Raw genomic sequence first — 22,843 nt, 5'->3', positions numbered from 1 at the left:
AGGTGTCTTTCTCTCCCTCTCTGTCTTTCCCTCCTCTCTCCATTTCTCTCTGTCCTATGCAATAATGACATCAGTAACTACAACAATAAAACAACAAGGGCAAGAAAAGGGAATAAATATTTTAAAAAAGAGGTGGTTGCAGAAACAGCTTTTTTAAAAAAAAAATTAGTATAGCCCCTTGGAATATACCTAAAATAGACCTATTAGCTTTTTCCAAAATGGAGACCCCCAAATGTCATTTGCTATATTCTTGCCTTTAGGTTCCTGATTATTAAACAATCTGTTCAGCTTTATATCTTAATGCTTTTCAGCCATCAAGTTGCAGATGCTACCATGTTATCAACCTGACTTCCCTGAGCAGAAGACCTCACTAATGTGTCCTGGAGCTCCGCTTCCCCAGAGCCCTACCCCACTAGGAAAAGAGAGAGGCAGGCTGGGAGTATGGATCGAACTGCCAATGCCCATGTTCAGCGGAGAAGCAGTTACAGAAGCCAGACCTTCACCTTCTGCATCCCACAATGACCCAGGCTCCATATTCCCAGAGGGATAAAGAACAGGGAAGCTATCAGGGGAGGGGATGGGATAAGGAGTTCTGGTGGTGGGAACTGTAACCCTCTTATCCCATGGTCTTGTCAATATTTCCATTTTATAAATAACTTTTTTTAAGTTAGCCCAGAAAGGTAGAACCACAGCAATGGCAGAGATAATTTTTTTAAAATATATTTTTACTTATTTTCCCTTTTGTTGCCCTAGTTTTTTATTGCTGTTGTAGTTATTATTGTTGTTATTGATGTCTTCATTGTTGGATAGGACAGAGAGAAATGGAGAGAGGAGGGGCAGACAGAGAAAGACAGACACCTGCAGACCTGCTTCACCACTTGTGAAGCGACTCCCCTGCAGGTGGGGAGCTGGAGCTCGAACTGGGATCCTTAAGCTGGCCTTTGCGTTTCGTGCCACGTGCGCTTAACCCACTGTGCTACCGCCAGACTCCCTTTTATTTTTTTTAAATTAATTTTTTTTTTTTAAACCAGAGCTGTTCTCAGCTCTAGTTTACGGTGGTGCGGGGGACTGAACCTGGGACTTTGGAGCCTCAGGCATGAGGGTCTCTTTGCATAACCATTATGCTATTTACCCTCCAGCAGAAATAAATTTAATGAGAGACAGAGAGGCACTCCACAGCAGGGAGTCTGGCTGTTGGCAACCCCTCCCCCCAGAGGTCCAGTGTGGGGGGGGGGGTCCCCAGGGTAAATGTCAGAGATCTCCTCCACCTTTTGGGGCCAGCTCTGCAGAGTCAAATCTTAACACTTTATAAATCCCCCCCCACCCCAATCAGGGCTCTGCTGAGGCTTTACACCTGTGTGAAATCAACACTTGCAGGGAGAAGTTGATACAGGAGGTAGCGCCATGGATAAAACACTGAACTCTCAAGCATGAGGTCAACCCCTAGCAGCACATGTAGCGGTGTGATGTCTGGTTCTTTCTCTATCACTGTCACTAATAAATAAACAAAATATTTAAAAAATAACATATAACAAGGCCCACCTCCACCCCTCTTCTGGGACTTCACTCATGCCCAGAGCCCCCCAGCAGTCTTACCTGAGTAAGAGTGAGTCTGCAGCCCACCAGGCACAAGCTTCCGCAGCTGGGAGAGGGTGGGAATGCCCCCCCCCCACATGAACCCCCAGAAAGGAGGAAAGTGAGAGGCCCCTGGACCTCTGTCACAAGCTTTATTTTCACGAACTCTCCACACTTCAACAATTCCACTTTGGGGGAGGGGCATCAGGGAAAGGGGGAAGACCTGTATGTCGAGGGGCAAGCTGCAGCTGACACCCCCCACCCAGAGCCGGCCCCTCCTAGCAGGTGGGGGCTTGGTTGTTAGTAGCGTGAGCGCGCCCCCTGCTGGCCAAAGGGCGGCGGGCGCCTCTGGGTCAGGCCCTAGCGCTGGGCTTCTAGGCGTGTTAATAAGCGAGTGTGAGCTACTGAAGCCAGCAGGGGTGGGGTGGCCCGTTCTAGGGGAGGGGGACCCCTCCAGGGTCTTGTTGGACCATGGGGCTCCCCCACTGCCCTGTGGAGAGGCCCCGCAGTGATTGTGTGTGTGGCGGGGGCCCTTCAGCTCTCAGGCCTGGGGTCTCTTAGGGGGGCTGTCTCCTTGGCTACAGAGAGGAAGAAGCTGGGCAGATGTTGTGGGGGTTATTTTGGGGGTGCAGTCCTGCAGTCCACCTGTGTGGCAGCAAACACCCACCTGCCGCACAGCTTCCCTCAGGGTCCCTGAGCCCCCCACCCCATGTGAGCCAAGGTTAAGGGCCTGGGGAGCTGTGCGGGGGAGGGGCGCAGCACTGCATCAGCCAGCAGTCAGGACAAGGCTAGAGCCCTGAATCTGGGGGTCCCTGGGTTCCCGCTGGTGTCCCAGCATGTGAGGGCATGAGGGAAAGGGTTTCCAGGCTGTCCTAATACTGTAGCCCCGGAGCTTGGGGGGGCCCCTCTGGCCAGCGGCTTGGAGCTGTGTGGTGGTGCTGGAGGGAGATAAGAAGTACTCCCCCAACACCTTGAACCCGGGGCCTCGCTGAGTGAGGGAACTCGTACCACTCATTGAAGGGGGGGGGTGTCAGTGCTAGGGCCTGACCCAGAGGTGCCCTCCACCCTCCAGCCAGCAGGGGGCGGGCTCACTCTACTAACAACCAAGCCCCCTGCCTGTGCTTGAGTCCTGGGGGGTTTTCCTGGCCCCACATGACTGCAGAAAGGGCCCCCACTTGGACCCTGACGACTGGGCCCCCTCCCGGGACAATGGCTCTATGGGGCCTGAGGGGGGACCCAGGAGGAGGGGAAAGGAGCAAGGGAAGGCAGGGCCAGGTCTAGGGTGCCCTTGTTGTATGCGGGGGAACCTGGCCCCATCACCTCTGCCTCCTCCCACAAACTAGAGAAAGCCGGGAGGTCTGGAGTATCCAGGCTGTGCCCCAGGGCCAGGCCCGGGGGAGGGGGGCATGCTCTCTGGAAGACTGCCTGGAGGAGGCGGCGGTGTCTCTGTCCAGCAGGGGTCAGGGACGAGGGATTGTCCACAGCAGCGGTGGGCACATGATGAACACTGTTCTTGTCTCTGAAGTGGCAGTTCTGGGCCCCGCCAGCAGGGAGAGCCATCGGGCAGGCCTGTGGGTGCTCTGATGGGGGCCCGCCACTCCACTCTATTCCACTCCATTGTCTCTTGGGGTCAGTGCTTGTCCTGGGGAGACCAAGGGTCCAGTCAACAAGTGTCTCCGGAGACACGGAGAGACAGGCTGGGCAGGGGAGGGGTGGTGGTGAAGGTCAAAGATTTAAAGGTATCCCCATAACACAGAACTCAGGACAGAGATAAGGGAGAAGGAAACAGAGAGATACCTGCAGCACTGCTTCACCACTCCTGAACACCCCCACCCCCACAGATGGGAAGAGGGGACTTGAACCCAGGTCACTGTGCCTGGTAATGTGTGTGCTCAACTGAGGCTGCCACAGCCTAGTCCCTGTGACAGCCATTTCATCTCACGTGATTTTCTGTAATTCATTTTTAAGTTCTGTTTCTGTTGCCGGGGGCTTCGCCGGGGCTTGGTGTGTGTGGGATTCTACTGTCCTCAGTGGACTATGTGTGTGGTGTGGCGTGCGTGTTCCTATTGTCCAGCCAGAGACGGAGAGACAAAGAAACAGAGACGCCAGAGCAGTGCTCCACTACTCACGAAGCTCCCCCGCCCCGCAGGTGCCAGGGGCTTGAAACCAGGTCTGAGTACATGGTAATAAGTGCATTCTGGCCAGCTTCTGGCCCCCCAAGTCTGTCTCTGTTTAGGGGGACAAGGTTGTAGGCACAAGATAAACCCTGAATCAGGTGCCAGCCCTGGGCCCCAGAGCCCGTCTACACTGTAGCGCTGGTCTACACTGCAGGGGGCTCTCCAGATCCAGCCTCATCCCTGGGGCTGGGCGCCCCTTACCTCCTGCTTGTGGGTCTTGTCTTGCTGGTGGAGGCCGTTGGTGGAGCCAGGAGTACCCAAGGCCTGCAAGGCGCAAGATTCAGTTGAGCCACCACGGCAGTTCCCAGCCTGGCTACCGGGTGGCGTTAAGACTCAAACAGAGCCGGGAGCAGTTAAGGGGGGCGGTGGACAGGCAAAAGCCTCACCTGGGACCTGTCGGGGTGGTTCCGCAGCGCCTCCAGCAGCTTCTCCACCTGCTGGGTCTGGTCCAGGGCCGCCCGCAGCGCATCCTCTGTGCCCACCAGCTGGTGCTGCAGCCGCAGGAGCTCGGGTGCAGAGGCCGGGTCGATGAGAGAGTAGCGCCTCTGCTCAGACAGCGCCCGCTCCTTGTCCTGGGCCGGGAGGGTGTCAGCGTAGGAAGAGGAGCTCCGGCCTTCCTCCTTCCATCCATCCACCCACCCACCCATCCATCCATTTGTCCACCATCCATCCATCATCCACCATCCATCCATCCATCCATCATTCATTCATCTACCATCCATCACTCACCATCTATCATCTATTCTCCACCATCCATCTATCCATCTATCCATTATCATCCATTATCCATTGTCCATACATCACCCACTATCTATCCATACATCCATCCACCATCCATCCATCATCCATCATCCATCATATACCCATCATCCACCATCCATTCATCTATCCATCATCCACCATTTATCCATCCATCCATCCATCCATCCATCCATCCATCCATCCATCCATCCATCCAAACATCATCCACCATCCATCTACCATTCATCCATCCAGCCAACCATGATCCATTATCCATCATCCACCGTTCATCCACCATCCACCCTCCATCATCCACCATCTATCCATCCATCATATATCCATCATCCACCATCCATTCATCTATCCATCATACACCATCTATCCATCTAGCCAGCCAGCCAGACATCATCCATCAATCCAACCAACTATCCATCCATCATCCACCATTCATCCATCCATCATCCACCATCCATCCATCCACCATTCACCATCTACCCATCCATCCATCCATCATCCATCCAACCATCCATTCGCCATCCACCACCAATCCATCCATGCATCATCCATCCATTATCCACCATCTATTCATCTATCCATCATCCACCATCTATCCATCCATCCATCCATCCAAACATCATCCACCATCCATCCAACCATGATCCATTATCCATCATCCACCATCCATTCTCCACCATCTATCCATCCTATCCATCCATCTGTCCATCCACCCATCATCCATCATATATCCATCATCCACCATCCATTCATCTATCCAGCCAGCCAGCCAGACATCATCCATCATCCACCATCCAACCATCCATCCACCATCCATCCATCCATCCACCATTCACCATCTATCCATCCATCCACCCACCCACCCCCAGTTCTGCCCCAGCATCTTCGTCCCCCACCTACCAGCCCTGTGAGCTTGTCCCTCAGGCCCTGGATGTCATCCTTGAGCTTCTGCTCCTTGAGTCGCCACTCTGCCTTGTGGACTTCTCGGCCCAGGTCCCTCTCGGGGCCCGGGGAGTGGCGGTTGGCCTCTAGCAACAAGACTCGAAGCTCATTCAGGCTCCTGGATGGGGTGGTGTTTAAGAGAATATAGTATCGTTTAGTCAAATATCAAATAAAGACATTCATCCAGGAGAGCTCACATAGCAAGGCGATGTGATTAACCCGTGTCAAATTATGAAAGGGATGGCTGGAGCATGAGCAGCCACTTTGCAACCATGAGGCAGACTCCAAGAAACCTACAAAGGCTTTTATTTTATTCTTTGATCTACAAAGGTTTTAACACCAATATCTTAAACCATTGATCTACCAGCTACATATTCCAAGCTAAGCTCCCACCCCACCCTAACAGAGAGGGACAGAAATGTGCTGAACCATGATATCCATGAGCCATACCAAGTGACCTCCTGTGACTGTCAAACTCCCTCCTATGGTGTGTTTTCCAGAGAGGAGCTAGGTTCCCCCACCCCCCTCCACTGGGGTTCTTATTGGGGCACAGTGCCTGTGTCAATCTGTTGAGAGAGAGTGGGCAGGTCCACCAATGGTTGGTCACTACCTGGTTACCTATTACAGAGAGGGGGTGGGGCAGGCAGTGGGGCACCTGGTTAAGCACACACATTATAGTGCACAAGGACCCTAGGTTCAAGCCCCTGGTCCCCACCTGCAGGGAGAGAGGTTCACAAGTGGTGAAGCAGGGCTGCAGGTGTCTCTCTCCCTCTCTAGCGCCTCCTTCCCTCTCAATTTCTGTCTTTATCCACTCATAAATAAATAAATAAATATATTTTTTAAAAAAGAAAGAGAGAGAACCAGAGCCTCATTTTGGTACATGTAATACCAGACACCACTTGCCCCTCCACCATCAGCCAGAGTTGAGCAGGGTTCTGGTCTCTCTTACTCCCTCTTTCTCTCTCTCTCTCTCTGAAAAAAAAAATCAGTTTGGCTGAAGTAGTGAAGCCCCAGAGATAACTAATCAATCAGTCAGTCAATCAAATGGACTGGTAAAGGTTTCTTAGTTTCTCAGTTTTCATTTTTTAGTTATATTTATTTATTTATTGGATGGAGACAGCCAGAAATTGAGAGGGAAGGGGGTGATACAGAGGGAGAGAGACAGAGAGACACCTGCAGTCCTGCTTCACCACTCACGAAGCTTTCCCCCTGCAGGTGGGGACCAGGGGCTCAAACCTGGGTCCTTGTGCACTGCAACGTGTGCACTTAACCAGGTGCGCCACCACCTGGCCCCTCAGTTTTCATTTTTACCACAGTAAAGAGAGGAGAAACAAACAAAAAAAAAATCTCTAGAAAGTTTCAATATTTACTTATTGATTTATTTATATCAGGGCAAAGCTAAGACCTCACATATGTACAGCCTCACTCCTCCCGGACTGGGCTCTTCTTTCAGAGAGAGGGAGAGGAGGGAGAAAAGGGGGAGGAGTCGCTTCACAAGCGGTGAAGCAGGTCTGCAGGTGTCTCCTTCTCTCTCCACTCTCTCTGTCCTACCAATAAAATGGAAAGGAGAGAGAGAGAGAGAGAGAGAGAAGCTTCCCCAGGCACCATGGCATAGTCCCATGTGGTGCTAGGGCTTGATGGCAAGGCACACACCCTGCCTGGTGAGATATTTTCCAGCTCTCTCTTCGATGATTTTCTCTATTATGTATTGGATAGAGACAGAGAGAAACTGAGAAGGGGAGACAGAGAGGGAGAGAGACAGAGTGACACCTGCATCCCTGCTTCACTGCTTGTGAAACTTTCCCCTTGCAGGTGAGGACTGGGGGCTTGAACCCAGGTCTTTGCTCTCTGTAACATGTGTATTTAACTGTATGCACCACTGCCTGGCCTGTAATTTTTTCGCCTCCAGGGTTATTACTGGAGTTCAATGCACACCCTACAAATTCACTGCTCCTGGAGGCCATTTTTCCCCCACTGTTGCTGTTGCTGGACAGGACAGAGAAATGGAGAGAGGGGAAGACAGAGAGGGGGAGAGAAGACAGACACCTGCAGACCTGCTTCACTGCCTATGAAGTGACCCTCCTGCAGGTGGGGAGCCGGGGGCTTGAACCGGGATCCTCGAGTGGGTCCTTGTGCTTCGTGCCATGTGTGCTTAACCCGCTGCGCTACCACCCACCCCTGCCCCCATGAATAACAAACATTTCCACAATCCAATAAAGGCATCCCTGAGACTAAGGCGTGGTGGAGGCTCTGATCTTCGCTATCTGCTCTGTCTGGAGCCGTGTGTTAAGAAGGCTTCTGGGGAGTGATGTACGTGGAGCACTTGGCTTGGAGCTCGGGTGGGTGGGGAGACTCACCGCTCCTTGCGCAGCAGCTCCTGGCTGATGAGTACCAGCTGCCCAGAGGCATCATGGGTCTTCCGGGACACGGCCTCCAGCTCGGCCTCCAGCCTCCTCTTTTCCTTGTGCAGGGCCTCTGCTTTCTTCTCCCCTGACTTGCATTTGCCCTCCAGTGCTGGGGGGGGGGGGGTGTGGTGGGGGGGTGGGGAGGGGAGGGCTAAGCCAGGCTGGGGAGGTACCCAACTAAACCTGGGGAACCCCTGCCCCCAAGTTGGGCAGGTAGCCAGCTTTCCAAGAGGCGTATCATGAGGGAGGAGGGCCTACAACTAGGCTGCTGTGACACCTTCAAGAAGTGGGCAGGTACCCACAAACCCAGCAGCCTGAGCCCTTGGGGGTTGGGGAGGCAGCCCCCCTTCCCAAATTAGTTATCCTGCTGTGGCATCTTGAGGCTTCAGGCAGAGAAACCAAGTCATACAGGGACAGCAGCCTGGGAGCCAGGACCCCAGGCCACAGGGCGTGTACTCCCCACCCTGCTGTCCCCTGCACCCTGACCCAGGGGCCCCCATATTATCCCTGCCCCCCACCGAGGAGGGAGACTTACCACTTACTTGAGCCCTGAGCATCTCTGCCTGGGACGTCAAAGTTGTCACCTCTCTGTCCCTCTTGTTCAGCTTGTCTTGAAGGTCTAGGGAGAAGGGAGGGGGGCATCAGTTGTCAAGGCCAAATGTTGGGGTGGCTGCCCCAAAGGGGTCCCAGGATGGAGCCCCACGTGGCCTTTCTCCAGCTGCCGCTCCCTCTGGGTAGTCCCTCCTCCATGCTGTTTGGGTGGGGCTGAGGCACCAATGTCCTGGTGTCCTGGGCAGGGGGGTGACTCCCAGAGTCTTAGTGGCCCTGAGTGGATATGTGGGGACACATGGTCATGGTGCAGTCAGCAAAGACAGTACATGGGACATGCTAGAAACAGACTAACTTGGCACATCTACGTGCCAAGCTCACACACAGTAATGTTGAGTCACGCTGCGTGATGTGAGTGATATGCAGTGCACAATGCAACACGCCAGTATATTAAAGATACCAACAGAATTTTCATTTTCATGAGATAAGGGCTGATTCTAAAGTACCCTGTGGTGGTGGTGGGGACAGGCGGTGGCACGCCTGGTTAAGTGCACACATTACAGTGAACAAGGACCCAGGCTCAAACCCTTGGGTCCCCACCTGCAGGGGTAAAGCTTCACGAGTAGTGAGGCAGGGCTGCAGGTGTCTCTCTCTCTCTCTCCCCATCTCTATCTCCCCCTGCCCTCTATCCAATAGTAAATAAAATAAATACATAAGTAAAGTTCCCTGGGTGGGATTGGGAAGACAGCACAGTGGTTCGGAGAAAAAAAAAAAAAAAAGACTCTCCTGCCTGAGTTCTGAGGTTCAATTGCTGGCACCACCATCTGCCAGAACTGAGCAGGGCTCTGGGGAAATAATTAAATAAAAAAAAAAAAAAAAAGTTACCTGGGAGTCTGGGAGGAGGTAGTTCACCCAGTAGAGCGCATGCCTTCGATGCCTGAGGTCCTGGGTTTGAGAACTGCTAACTCCATGGGTGGTGGAATGGTGCTGTGCTGTCTCTCCCTATCTCTAGCTCTCTTTCCCTCTTTCTCTCCCAAAGAAAATGAAAAAAATTGGGCCCGAGCATGAGAGAGAGAGAGAGAACGAGAGAGAACTTATGGAAGGGTTCAAGCTTGGTCCCCACAGCACTGTGGTGTCTTGCTGTCTTGCCTTCTTTATGTCTCTATCCTCCCTCACCCAGCAGTCACTCACCATCCAGGGCCTCCTTCATCCTGATCGTGTCCCCTGAAATGTCATCTGATTCAATCATCTGAAAGAAGAGGCCTGTGAGGAGGGCGCTGGCTCCTCCCCCAACTCCTCCCGTGTAAGGTGACTTCCAGGGGCATGCTCTAGGACAAGGAGTCCAGCCATCCTGTGTGGCCTCCCTGATCACAAAGAACCCCAAAAGCTTTGGTGGGGTTCCCTCTGCTCTCTGCCCTTCCTCTGTGGAGAGCTTCTGACCCTTCCAGCAGATGGCGCCATTTCTGTGGCTCTCAGACAAGCCCTGGGATCCTCCTGTCCCCTCAGTCTAGGGACAGGCTCTCTGCCTCTGTGTCCCCTCACCAAGTAGGCATGGACCACAGGGGTGGGGGTGTGTGCAGACCCAGGGCCTGGAGGGGGATTCCAGAAATATCCCTTTTTTTTTCTTTTCAACCAACACATCTTTTTAATAATAAACCCAGGGGGCACATCTGGTTGAGTGCACGTTACAATGCACAAAGACCTGAGTTTGAGCCCCCGGTCCCCACTTTCAGGGGGAAAGCTTTGAGTGGGGAAGTAGTGTTGCAGTTGTCTGTCTCTCCCCCTGTCTATCTCCCCTTTCCCTCTCTATTTCTGGCTGTCTCTATCCAATAAATAAAGAAATAAACCTAGAAGCCAAAGAAGATTTTTAAAATATGTCATATATCTGGGGGCAGATATGTATGCCAGGAAGGTGGCACAGTGAACTGGAGATTGAACTTGAGACCAATCCTTGAACTTGAGAATCCAATCCTTTATCCATTACATCACCTCTGGGCCCCTGCCCCTCCCTCCCTCCCTGCCTCCCTTCCTTTTTGCCCCCGGGGTTATTTCTGGGGCTCAGTGAGGGCACTACAAATCCACTGCTCCTGGAGGCCATTTTGTCCCATTTTATAGGATAGGACAGAAACTGAGAGAGGAGGAAGAGACAGAGGAAGAGAAAAAGAGACACCTGCAGACCTGCTTCACTGCTTGTGAAGCTTCTTCCCCCCTGCAGGTGGGGAGTCGGGAGCTTAAACTGGGATCCTTGCGCAGGTCCTTGTACTTAGTACTGTGTGCACTTAACCGAGTATGCCACTACCTGGCCCCCTCTTTTTAAGCCCCCCTGCACTTAGAACTCAGGAGAACAATATGCTTGGATAACAAATTCTAGCTGACATGCCCATAGTGATGTCTGTATGGTGAGCCTCAAGACACTGCCTGTCAATGCCCTCCATACAAGAAATGACGTATGTTCCACCGGCCACCCTCCACTGGATGTGCCCTCTGTCCAGCTGGGTGAGCAGCCCAGGCAGGTAGCTCCTCCTGGAGTACAGTTTGCTCCTTTCCGGCACATGGAGCGTCTCTGGACTCATGCTCCGGAGGGAGATTAGAGAGAGGTGGGCACACGGTGATGTCCGGAACCCCTTGGGCCCTGCCTGGCCTTGCGGAGTAGACACAGACCATTCTCCTGGCTCTCACAGGCTCCACCGGGAGATAGGTGTGGTGTTTGGAAGGATGCCTAGGTTTGGAACAGAGGTGACATGCTGGTGGTAAACTCTCTGGGGCCAGCAGGGCCAGGCTGTAGATCCCTTGTGGGGAGCCTCCCTCACTGGGGAAGTTGCTACTGACCCTCTGCTGTCTCATTAGGAACTGGCAGAAAGAGTGGAGGCACCCTGAAGGACTGTGCCTGGGTGGGAAAAGGGGCCTGGGCACAAACCTGGCCAAGAAAGTGCAGGATAGGGGATGTCTGGGTGAATCAGATTCCCCAGGTGGGAGGACCCTGCCAGATCCACTCAGTCTACCCCGTGTCCCTTTGGTCACCAAGGCCAGCTGCCGTGGGAGGCAAGGGATTCCTCCGGGAAGGGTTTCCCACACTGCGCAAGGAGCGTGCCTCTACCACAGATTGGAGAAAGGAGGCAGGTCAGCACCCAGAACCGGGGCCCCCAGATAGGAGGATCCTGCAAGGTCTACTCAGACTACCCTGTGTCCCCTTGGTCACCCAGGCCAGCTGCTCTGTGAGAGGCAAGGGTCTCCCACAGCACCCGGCCCTCCCAGCACCCCCATCAGCAGGGCACCCCCTGGGGTAGAGGAGCTGCGTACATTGGAGCACTGGGCCTCCATGGCCTGGAGTCTGTTCTCAGCCACCAGGAGCTTCTCCCGCAGCCTCTCAGCCTCCTGCTGGCTCTGAGCCTCGGCCCGCTGCAGCAGCTCGTAGTCCAGCATCTTCTGCTCGGCCAGCGAGATCTGCTCCTTGAGGAACTCGATGGCCTGCGCCTGGCCCCGGTACTCCACGTCCAGCTTCTCCAGCTCGTGCAGCCGCAACTCGGCGTCCCGCCGCTGGTCCTGGGCCTCGCGCAGCTGCAGCCTGTGTTGGCCAGCCTGCTCCTCCAGTTGTGCCTGCCAGTGCTCCTGCAGGCCCGCCAGCTCATCCTGTACCTCCTGCAGCTGCCGTCTCAGCCCGTCCTTCTCCTGGACATGTACGGCCGTCTCTAGGTCATGGCGTGCCTGCAGACTGCCCAGCTCCAGCTGATGCTCCATCCTGATGCCCTCCATCACCGCCCTGAGCTCGCCCAGCTCCTTCTGCTGGGCACCACCAGGGCCCGCGCTCAGGCTGGCCTGCAGATCCTCCAGCGACTTCTGGTGGTCGGAGGCCAGCGCGTCCAGCTTGGACTTCCAGTTGTCCATAAGCCCCATGTTCTCGCTGGTGGCCTGCTGCACCTTGGCTTTGAGCTCCAGCACTTCCTGTGCCAGCCTGGCGTTGGTGGCCCGAAGCTGTTCCACCTCTGCCTGGGAGGCGCGCAGAGCCTTCTGGGATGCTGCTGCCGCCGCCGTCCGCAGAGGCGCTTGGTTGGCCGATAGCAGTCGTTCCCGCTGTCGCAGCATCTCAACCGCCTCTGGGTGGTCAGCGGGCGGGGGCCCCGAGTTCAGCAGGCACTGCTGCAGCTCCTGGATCTCCCCACAACGCAGATTAAGTTCCTCCTCGAGCTGCAACACCCGAGACTTCTCAGCCACAGTGCTCAGCTGCCAGGAGAGAGGGGCGGGTCAAGGGGCTCCCAGCCTGAGGTGGGTGTTCTCAGAGAGATGCCCCTGACTTGAAATTTGATGACACCCTGTGGCCCCAGGGAGCCTGGACACCCTGAGATCATTCCTACAGGGCAGATGGCAGTGGGGGACCTGGCACTATGCTGTTCTAGAAGGTTCCCCAGAGTGCCCAGATGGGCTGACTCACAGAGGGCCTTTCTGTAGGGCAGGGCAAAGAAGGGCAAGTCTAGTGTTCAAAGCACAGCAAACTTAAGGCTCTGAGTCCCTCCTTCTGCTGAGGAGCAAGTCAGGTGTCCCCCTGTCCCTCAGCCCAGACTGACCTCAGTGCTCAGGGGACTGGAAACAGCATTTTGGAGAGTTTCCCAGATATCTGGTTTTTAGAAAAACCATAACATTTTTTCCAATGTCTGTCTTTCTTTCTTTTTTTTTTTTTTTTTTCCACAGCACTGCTCAGCTCTGGCTTCTGGTGCTGCAGGAAGCTGAACCTGGAACTTTGAAGCCTCAGGTATGACAGTCTTTTTTTGCATAACCACTATGCTATCTACCCCTACCCTATCCAATTTTTTTCTATGCAAAAATGAGTTGTGGCTTTTCTGACAATCTAAACACATACGTTTTTTGAGATTCATACTTTTTTTTTTTTTTCCCCACCAGAGCACTGCTCTGCTCCGGTTTATGGTATTGTGGGGAATGGAACCTTGGGCTATGGAGCATCAGACATGAGGGTCTCTTTGCAGAATCGTCATGCCATCTCCCCCAACCTTTAAAAAAATTTTTTTAATTCCTAAGATTTATGAGAAAGAAAGCAGGAGAAAGAAACAGAACATCCCTCCAGCACATGGGATGCCAAGGACTGCAGTCGGGACCTCGTGCTTGTCGATCTAGCACTTAATCCACTGTACTACCTTCTGGGCTGCAAGGTTTGCATTTTTCCAAGTTAAAATCAAATGATGAAAAAAAATGGTGGGCTTGTCTCAGGGACCAGGGATTTATGCATGGAGCCTCTGAGTAAAACCTGCAGCCACTGCGTCACAGCAGTGTGCCAGGCACCTCTGTGTGCCCACTGGAAGCTGCCTGTGCTGTTCTCAAGGTCCCTGTCCCCAGGAACAGCTGGGTCTGGAGTCTGCGCTTGCCAGCATGGACCAGCCCTGAACCCCAATTTCATATCCTGGAGGACACCCCACGCCCTACAAGCTGGTCTCTCTTGCCACCCTATCTAAGACACCCTAGGCTAGAGGAGCCTGGATTTGGGGGTCCCCGGCACCCTCCACTGCAAGGAGACACGGATAGGCCAAGCTCCTTGGGTCCCCCAGTTTCTGCACCTGATTTGCCCAGGGAGGGGGGGAGGGGGACTCTCATCTCACAGGACGTGCCCAGCAAGCGAGGACTCCATCACCCATTCCCACCCAGCATCCAGGCCCTCTGCTCCCCCGCCCCAGGGAGAAGGGACAAGGAAACACAGAGAGCGGGCGAGGCGGGCGTGGATGTGGCGGGGCGCCAGGGTGCAGTGGCGGGGTTACCCGGTTGTCTGCCAGCTCGCGGAGCAGCCGCTCGGCCTGCGCCTTCTCCAGCAGCAGGCTCTGCTCCAGCTCCCCAACACGCGCCTGCTCCAGCTGCGTCTGTGTCTGCCCGGCCGGCGGGGCGGGGACAGGCAGCCGGAGGGAAAGGACAGCCAGACAGAGGGAGAAGAAGAGGGAGAGGACAGGAGAGATAGAGAGAGAGAGAGAGGTGGCGTCATCTTCCGTGAATGAGACAGAACAGCGAGTCTAGGCCAGTAGGAGGAGGCTGGGAACAAACGGGAGGTTGGAGGGGTGCAGGACTCCTCCCAACTTTGTCCTGGCTGGGTGAACGAGAAAGTGGCTACAGGACCAGTCCCTCCTGAAATCACAGGTGGTTTTCAGAAATATACCCACCAACCAGTGTGATCCTGGGGGCCTAAGCCTCCCCCACTACTGCCCTGTCCCGTCTTGGGGAGCCAAGCCCCACTGGCCACCCCCAGGGGAATACACAAGGCATTTTGTTCCAGTGCCACAACCCCCACTTCTCTCTCTGACAAAGCTGGCATTCTTAGGCTGGCAGCCTGGCATTTGGGCCCCAGAAACACAGCTGCAAGGGCAGCAGGGAGCCGATACCCTGAGCCACAGTGGGAAGGGGACAGAGGGCCCTGGAAGCCCTGCTGGTGCCAGCACTGGGCAGGACAAAGAATGTGACAGCAAATGGGGTGGCTGTCCTGAAATGGCAGGGGAACAAGTTGCCCCTTCCTCCATGTCACATCTGAGAAATGCACTGTAATTCACCAAGAACTATGGAGACACCTATATCCTAGGGCTGTGACCTTGAGGGATGAGAGATAGGTTACCTGGTAAAACACGTGTTTTGTGCTTGGGACCCTGGGTTCAAACCCCAGCATCACATCACAGCACTAAGGACAGCACCCAAGGAGCCCCATGGATGGTGAAGCAGGGCTATGGGGGTCCAGCACCATGGACAGCACCCAGGGAGCTCCATGGACTGTGAGGCAGGGCTGCAGGGGGTCTCTCTTCTCTCAGCACCATGAACAGCACCCAGGGAACCCCATGGATGGTGGAGCAGGGCTTGTCTCTCTCTCTCTCTCCCCTCTCTGAAAACTACCACATGAAAAACAACAGTCCAGAGAGACTGCTCAGTATCAGTGATTTCACACATGTCCAGGCAGGGCAGGAGGCCACTGATGGAGGGGAAGACAGCCAAAGTGGGTTTGAACTGGGTCAGGGGTAGAACTCAGGGTCACAGACATACAAGGCATTTGCTCCACCACTGAGCTACCTCTGGGACCCTGACCTTGACTGTGATGACAGACAGGGTGATGTAGGCTCAGCTTGCCTTCCAGTGGCCACAAAGTGGATAAAGTCATAAGGAAGGGACTCAGCCAGCCAGAGTGGACCAGCTAGGTCTGTCACTGTCTGTCCTGCCCAGCCACAGCTGATTAAATCAGAGGAGAAGACATGGCTCTGGCCACAGCCTCACCCACCAATCAGATTCTCTGATGAGAGCAGCTGGCAGCAGATTGGTGCGGGCACCTGGACCAGCCAGGAGAAGGCAGAAGGCAGAAGTGCTCAGAGACTGGACACAGAGACAGAGAGATACAGAGAGAGATAGCTAAACTTGAGTCGTGAATTTGAGTCCCGGTGCTGTTTCTGGGTCCTGTTCCCTGAGCTGCCTGCAAGGGGGAGCTGTGACATGTCCCTGTGGCCTTTTAGAGCTGCAGTTGGCTGGGATGGGGATGGGCAGTTTTTTTTTTTAATATTTTATTTATTTATTCTTGAGAAAGACAGAGGGAAAGAGAAAGAACCAGACATCACTCTGGTACATGTGCTGCCGGGGATCAAACTCAGGAACTCATGGTTGAGAATCAAATACTTTATCCACTGTGCTACTTCCCGGACCACAGGGTGGGCACTTTTGTGGGGGGGGGGAATGACGACAGCTTTGGGGGTGTCCCCGTTGCTTGTCCTAAGAGTGGGCTAAGAGAGTCCCCATCCCAGTCCTGCAGGAGTGCAGTCCCTTCCAGCCAGTGGGAAATCCAGCTGAGCACAGCCACACAGCCTGTCCCCTTGGCTAAAAGTGTGAGGGAGGGGCACATATCAGGTCACTCAAGGCTGGACAAGGTCTCCAACCCTGGAGACGCCCACATTCATTAGATCCAGGTGAGACACCTGCTCCCACAGTGACACATGTCTACAGACATCACAGACCCCTCCTTCCCCAAGCTGGCTCATTCAGGCATTGGACCCACTTAGGCTGGAAGCTGGGTGGGTGGGGGGAGACTTAGCAGGGCTCCCCAAAGTGTTCCCCCACCACACGATGCATATGTGAAGGTATTAGGAATGTAGATGCTTGGGGACCCCCCCGCCAGGCCTGCCAGGTGATGAACCCTCACATATCACTTCTCATTGTACCAATGGCTAGGGAAGGGGAGGGGCCACCCAAGGCCAGTTAGGGGCCAGGCCAGGGTGTGGAAAGGGATTGACCTCAGTGTCCCCTGCCCCATGTGACAGCACCCAGAGTCATGTCTCTGATGCCTGCCTCAGAGACTGCATACACCCCACTCACCCTCCTTCTTCCGTGGACCCCCCTCCTCCCACCTTCTCCAGGGGACCAAGAATTGTTACCTGGACCTCAGGGCAAAAGCAGTGCCTGGGGGTGGGGGCAGGGGTACAGGGAGGAGCGAGGAGCGCTGTGCTCTTACCTCCAGGTCTCCCTTGGTGATGGACTCCTCCTCCACACGGAACTGCAGGTCTTCCACCTTCCTGCAGGGGGAGCAGGGGCTGAGAGGGAGCCCGAGAGGCCAGCCAGAGTCAAGTGGCTTTTCCGCAGCAGCAGGGAGCCATCCCCCACTGGGCACAGGCCCTGAACACCAGGAGCCCCGTCCCCAGGGGATGAAGGCGGCACAACTTCCACTGTAGTGCTCCCCATCTCCCGGCCAGTGTTTGCCCCACAGAGACACCCGGTTTCCCCACCACGGGAGGTTTAACCAGCACCCCTCTTCCTGGGACCGTCATGAGGTAAACAGCAGAGGGGTTTGGAGACAGCTCAGTTGGTGAAGTGCACGCTTGTCCGTGCTTCGCCTGTTTGCAGACGGTGAAGAGAGACATGCTCACCCCCCCACTGGGGTCCAGAGAGGGTGAGTGGCCAGTAGGGTCACACAGCTCTCTCCAGGTTCCTGTCTGTGGGTAGTGGGCATGTTGGCATGGGAACCCAATGTGTGCCCCCCAACACACACACACACACATACACGATGCATGCAGATATAAATAAGCCTTCCTCTCCTGGAATCTAACAGCAACAGCCATGCGGCTTGGCTGGGAGCCCAAAAACAGAGCCAGCGCTGTTGGCAGCACATGAGGGTGAGGGGCTTGCACGGGGGGGGGGGGGGCACTCAGAAAGCTGTGGCTCAGCCCAGAGGCTCTTGGGGCCCAGAGATGGCTCACCTGGTAGAGCAGCCTCTTGCCAGGCAAGAGGACCAGGGTTTGAGCCCCTGGCAGTGCATGGGAATACCCGCACAGGGGAAGCTTCACAAGTGGTGGGGCAGTGCTGTGGTGTCTCTCCTCCTCTCCCTGTCTCTCTCCTACTTTGTCTGTTTATCTGTCTCTCTCTGATAGGGCAAGCCTCAGACCCTCCCTACTGTGTGTCCCTCCAGGTGACCAGGGGCCCCCACTAGCCTGCGTACATCTCTGAATGTATCTGGTATGGGGCTTAGGGGAGAGCATGAGTTATCACAACCAAGCAGGAGGGCGAAGAATGACCAGATGTGGTCTCCCATGTGCTTGGTCTTTCTTTGCTGGAGTTTTCTTTTCTCTTGTTTGCAGACTCAGGGACCTGGGAATGCATGATTTCACCACTCCTGGGTTACACTTGCACTCAGAAAGAGAAACACACACACACACACCATAACACCAGAGCCTCCTCTGGTGCCATGGTTCTCTCATGTGGTGCCAGGGCTTAAATCCAGGTCATGTTCATGGCAAAGCATGGAACTGTCACTCTGGCTCCAATTCAAGTTATCTTGAAGTCCTTGCAGCCCACAGAGAGGGAGGCCACCCACTCCCCACAAACACACAAACATACTCTACAGCAGAGACTGAGGCCAGAGCCATGCTCCCTCCCCATCCGTCCTCCCCAGCCTAGCGGACCTCACCTGCGCTCCTCCTCCAGCTGGTTGGACAGGTCTGCTTTCTCCTTCCTCGCGCTCTCCACCAGCAGCCGGGCACGCTGCAGCTTCTCCTCAGCCTCTGTGACATACTGGCCCCCAGCAGGGCCAGGCTGGGCTCAGCCTCCTCCCACCCCGGGGCCAGGCCTGGGGCCCAGCAGCCCTCATGGCCCTGCCAGCTCTGGTGGGTCAAGAGGTGACCTCACTCAGTGGGCACCCAGATCCACCACCTCCCTCAACCTGTGGGATCCCAAGGCCTCTGTCAGAGCAGGTACCTGAGTGAGGACTTAATTCCAGCACTCAAGGTAGGAGTGAGTAGGGCAGAGGGACAGGGATCAGAGAGGACTCTGGGGTGGTGGTGGAAGGGGAACAGGCATTAGGAGATGGGCAGACAGGGAACCACAGCCTCAGGGGAGAGAGGTGGCTCAGGGGGGAAAGAGAAGAACTCACAAGCATGACACTCTGAGTTCGATCCCAGGCACCACATGTGCCAGATTGTTGCTTTACTTCTTTCTCGCTCTCTCTTTTTTTTGTTTTGTTTTGTTTTTTTTGTTGGTAGTATTATTGTTGTATAGGACAGAGAGAAATGGAGAGAGGAGGGGAAGACAGAGAGGGTGAGAGAAAGACAGACACCTGCAGACCTGCTTCACCGCCTGTGAAATGACTCCCCTGCAAGTGGGGAGCTTCTTTCTCTCTTAAAACTTTAATGATAGTTATTGTTTTAGTTGTCACCAGGGTTATTACTGGGGCTCAGTGCCAACACTATGAATCTACCACTCCCACTGGCCTTTCCTTTATTTGTTTTTCTGTTATTTTGACAGAACAGAGAGAAATTGTGTGTGTGTGTGTGTGTGGGGGGGGAGACAGAGAAGGTGAAGACAGACACATATAGACCTGCTTCACCGCTCAGGAAGTGTCTGTCCCCCTTGCAGGTGGGAATCCAGGGCTTGAACTTGGGTCCTTGCACATGGTGATATGTGTGCTTAACTGGGTGTGTCCCCAGTACATAAATTATTTGTTTTGTCATCACCAGGGCTTCACTGGTCTGGGCTAAATGACTCCCAATAGAAAAAGTGATAACAGGGCAAAGGGCAGGTAGCATAATGGTTATGCAAAGAGACTCTTGTGCCTGAGGCTCCAAAGTCCCAGGTTCAATCCCCCATATCACCATAAGCCAGAGCTGAGCAGTGCTCTGGTTAAAAAAAAAGAAGAAGAAGAAGAAAAGAGATATAGAAACAGAGACCGAAGGACAGATATCACAGCACCAAAGCTTCCCTCAGAGAAGTGGGGGCTGGGTTCAAACCTGCATCATGTGCAGGACAAAGCAGGTGTCCTCCCAGATGAGCTGTCTTGCCAGCCCTAAATAAATAAATCTCTTTAAAAAAGGGGGGCTGGGCAGTAGTGCAGTAGGCTAAGTGCACATATTGCAAAGCTCAAGGACCGGCATAAGGATCCCGGTTCGAGCCCCCGGCTCCCCACCTGCAGGGAAGTCGCTTCACAGGCGGTGAAGCAGGTCTGCAGGTGTCTATCTTTCTCTCCCCCCTGTCTTCCCCTCCTCTCTCCATTTCTCTGTCCTATCCAATGGCAACAATGGTGACAAAATGGAAAAAGTGGCTTCTAGGAGCAGTGGGTTCACAGTACAGGCACTGAGCCCCAGTGATAACCCTGAAGGCAAAAAAAAAAAAAAGTAGGGAAGAACCAGGGGGTATGTCACCTGTGAGAGCATGCCCCTTACCAAACATGAGGCCCTGGGTTTGAGCCCTAGCACCACACAGGAGCACCATGAAAAGCAGTAGGGAGCTCCATGGATGGTGGGGCTGTCTATGGCTTTGACTACCTTCCCTCTCCCTCCTTTTTCTCTCTCTCTCCCTGTCCTTAGACTAAAGAATTGGCCCAGAGAGGCTACTCAGTGTTTTCTTTGTGCCAGGGGAGAGGGCCCAAACCCTCGCATCTGCCGGAAAGAATGATCTGACATGTAGACAGCTGTACACACAACAGGCTCACTCGCTTGGAATTCACCAGGAAGTCCTAGCAAATTCACCAGGAAGTCTACTAGATTCCTCAGGTAGTTTCTGTGAGATTCCGCAGTTAATCAGACTGTGGGAGTGCCTTCCCCTGTGCACAGGAGAGTGACTCTCCACCCCTCCTCTCTCTCTGACCTGTGACTCACAGCCTGGCCAGAGGGGTGGCCGCTGGTGGCCTGCTGCCAGCTTGCCACTCACCTGCTCATGCTGCGCCTTGAGCAGGGCAATCTCCTTCTCCACCTCACAGATGTGGCTGGTGGCCTTAGCCACCTCCGCCCGCTCCAGGTCCCGCTCAGCCAGCAGCTGCTCAATGTGCTGCTGCTTCTCCTTCAGTGCCTCCTGCAGGGCAGTGGTGCCTGAGATCTTGCGGGCATAGCGGGAAGAGGTCTCCGTGAGCTGCAGACAGGAGTGGGGGTGCGGCAGGACTCAGGAGCTGGGGCAGAAGAGCTCCTTCCCTGGAGAGTCGACTCTTGAAGTTCTGAGTCCTGCGGGCTTCCCCACCTGGCACCACCTTCTCCAGGACCAGAATTATCAGTCCACCCTTGACTGAGTGTGGCCAGAGACCCCACAGCCAAAGGGCAGCCTCTCCCCTCTGTCCTTCCCAGGGTCGCTGTAGCCATGTCTTGGCCTCCCAGCCTGCACCTGTGTGACCTGCCCTGCCATGTGTTACCCCAGGACTTCCCTGCACTGCCCTGTGACTGTCTTGCATCAGTATGACCTGCCCAAACCTGTCACCCTGCCCTGCACCTGGAGACCCTTGCTGTACCTTCATATCCTGATCCTCCTTAATGTCCAGGGAATATCAATAATATATATTTAAAAAGCAATAAACAGGGCTCCAGGTGGTGATGCACCTGGTTGAGCGCACATGTTACAGTGCGTAAGGACCCAGGTTCAAGCCCCTGGGCCCTACCTGTAGGGGGAAAGCTTCACAAGTGGTGAAGCAGGTGTCTCTGTCTCCCTATCTCCCCCTTCCTCTCAATTTCTGGCTGTCTCTGTCCAAAAAATAATGAATAAAGATAAAAAACAAATTTTTTTAAAGCAATAAACAGGGGCCAAGCAGTGGCACACCTGGTCAGGCACACACATTACAGTGTGCAAAGATCCAGGTTCAAGCCCCCAATCCCCACGTGCAGGGGGAAAGCTTCATGAGTGGTGAAACAGGGCTGCAGGTGTCTCTCTGTCTCTCTCCATCTCTATCACTCCCCTCTCAATTTCTGGCTATCTCTATCCAATAACAAATAAAAAGATTTCAAAAAACAAAACAATAAATATAAATGGATTAATTTCCCTACAAAAAAAGACAGACTCGTGGGCACGGGACCTCTGGCAGAGGGAGGGTGTCGTGAGTTCCTCACACACATCTGTTGGTGCAAAATGACACCCCCGAGCTCTTATAAACTTGTAAAGTGATATGAAATCACTAATAATAAAAGCTACTTTCAAAAGAGCTGAAATAAATGTTCCTGGAAGATATGCACTGTCACTTTTGTTCGAAAACCCCCAAACTGTGGGACTAACAGCAAGTGGAGGGAAGGCTAGACCCCTGGGCCCTGCCTCCACTCCACTCCGCGTCCCCCACTCCCATCCCAGTCCTGGCCTTACCAGGCCACTGCGACTGGGCCGGCCGCCTACAGATGAGGCCACAGAGCTGACAGAGCTGATGGAGGAGCTGCTGGGACTGTGCGTGAGTGCTGAAACACCCATTGCCATGCGCTTGGTCTTCTTGGCCTTGGCAGGGCTGGTGGATGGGAAGCCGATCCTAATCACCTTGTGGATGGGCGCGAAGAGACCAAACTTGGGCGGGCACTGGAAGTACCTGGAGGGGCAGATCCGCCCTGGCGTCACTCACAGCCTAGCCAGGGGAGGGAAGGCTCCCTCATCTGACCCAGTAGGCAGACCCACAGGACCCTCAGAAAAAGAGCAGGAGGCTTTGACTCTGCACCTGTGAGGATGCTGAGGCTTAGAGAGGTTGAGTCACCTGCCACAGCTGGACAAGTGGTGAAGCCAGAACTGGCTGCTGCTCTCCAACATGTTGGCTTTGCAGTCTGCTCTGTGAGGCTCCCCCATCCTGAGCCCCCCAACACAGTCTTCCCTTGGAGTGTCCCCAGGCCTGGGGTATCCCACAGACTCTACCCACAGAGAAGCAAAAGCCTGAAAAAAACACCTGGAGCTGGGGTTCCCCCCCCCACACACACACACAATCTGATTGCCCACAAACATCTTGCAGGCTAGGAGGCAGTGTTGCCATGGGAATTGCATCCTTCTCTCAACCTCTCTGGTCCTGGACTGTACAGGGGGTGGGGGATGGAGTGGAGATACCGGGCCGGGGGGGGCATGTTGCTGTCCAGTTCCTTTCTCAGCCTGGAACTGTACCCCCTCCCATCCCAGCTCTTCCATTACCCAGATGTCCTCTTCCACACACACCACATCCAACACATGGTCCTGGGGTTTGTCCTCAACTGTGCTTTGAAGCCTGGCTGG

General features: G+C 54.4%; 1 protein-coding gene across 1 annotated transcript in view; it reads right to left on the bottom strand.

The window, feature by feature from the left end:
* Nucleotides 1–1,710: 1,710 nt before the first annotated feature.
* The window catches only part of CLIP2 (CAP-Gly domain containing linker protein 2), a 38,016-nt gene continuing 16,883 nt past the window's right edge, over nucleotides 1,711–22,843 (bottom strand). The window contains exons 4-16 of the mRNA XM_060172325.1: nucleotides 21,965–22,178; nucleotides 20,558–20,755; nucleotides 18,324–18,427; nucleotides 16,875–16,935; nucleotides 14,167–14,271; nucleotides 11,705–12,625; nucleotides 9,596–9,653; nucleotides 8,391–8,474; nucleotides 7,808–7,964; nucleotides 5,409–5,568; nucleotides 4,139–4,324; nucleotides 3,954–4,016; nucleotides 1,711–3,217 (exon numbers count right to left, since the gene is read on the bottom strand). Of these exons, the coding sequence (XP_060028308.1) occupies nucleotides 3,206–3,217; nucleotides 3,954–4,016; nucleotides 4,139–4,324; nucleotides 5,409–5,568; nucleotides 7,808–7,964; nucleotides 8,391–8,474; nucleotides 9,596–9,653; nucleotides 11,705–12,625; nucleotides 14,167–14,271; nucleotides 16,875–16,935; nucleotides 18,324–18,427; nucleotides 20,558–20,755; nucleotides 21,965–22,178 (2,323 nt within the window). The 3' untranslated portion in view covers nucleotides 1,711–3,205. The remainder of the gene's footprint in view (nucleotides 3,218–3,953; nucleotides 4,017–4,138; nucleotides 4,325–5,408; nucleotides 5,569–7,807; nucleotides 7,965–8,390; nucleotides 8,475–9,595; nucleotides 9,654–11,704; nucleotides 12,626–14,166; nucleotides 14,272–16,874; nucleotides 16,936–18,323; nucleotides 18,428–20,557; nucleotides 20,756–21,964; nucleotides 22,179–22,843) is intronic.

This window comes from Erinaceus europaeus, chromosome 15, assembly GCF_950295315.1.
Source record: "Erinaceus europaeus chromosome 15, mEriEur2.1, whole genome shotgun sequence".
NCBI classification, from domain to species: Eukaryota; Metazoa; Chordata; class Mammalia; order Eulipotyphla; family Erinaceidae; genus Erinaceus; species Erinaceus europaeus.
Note: the sequence above shows the minus strand (reverse complement) of the source record. Positions and strands in the feature narration are given on the sequence as shown.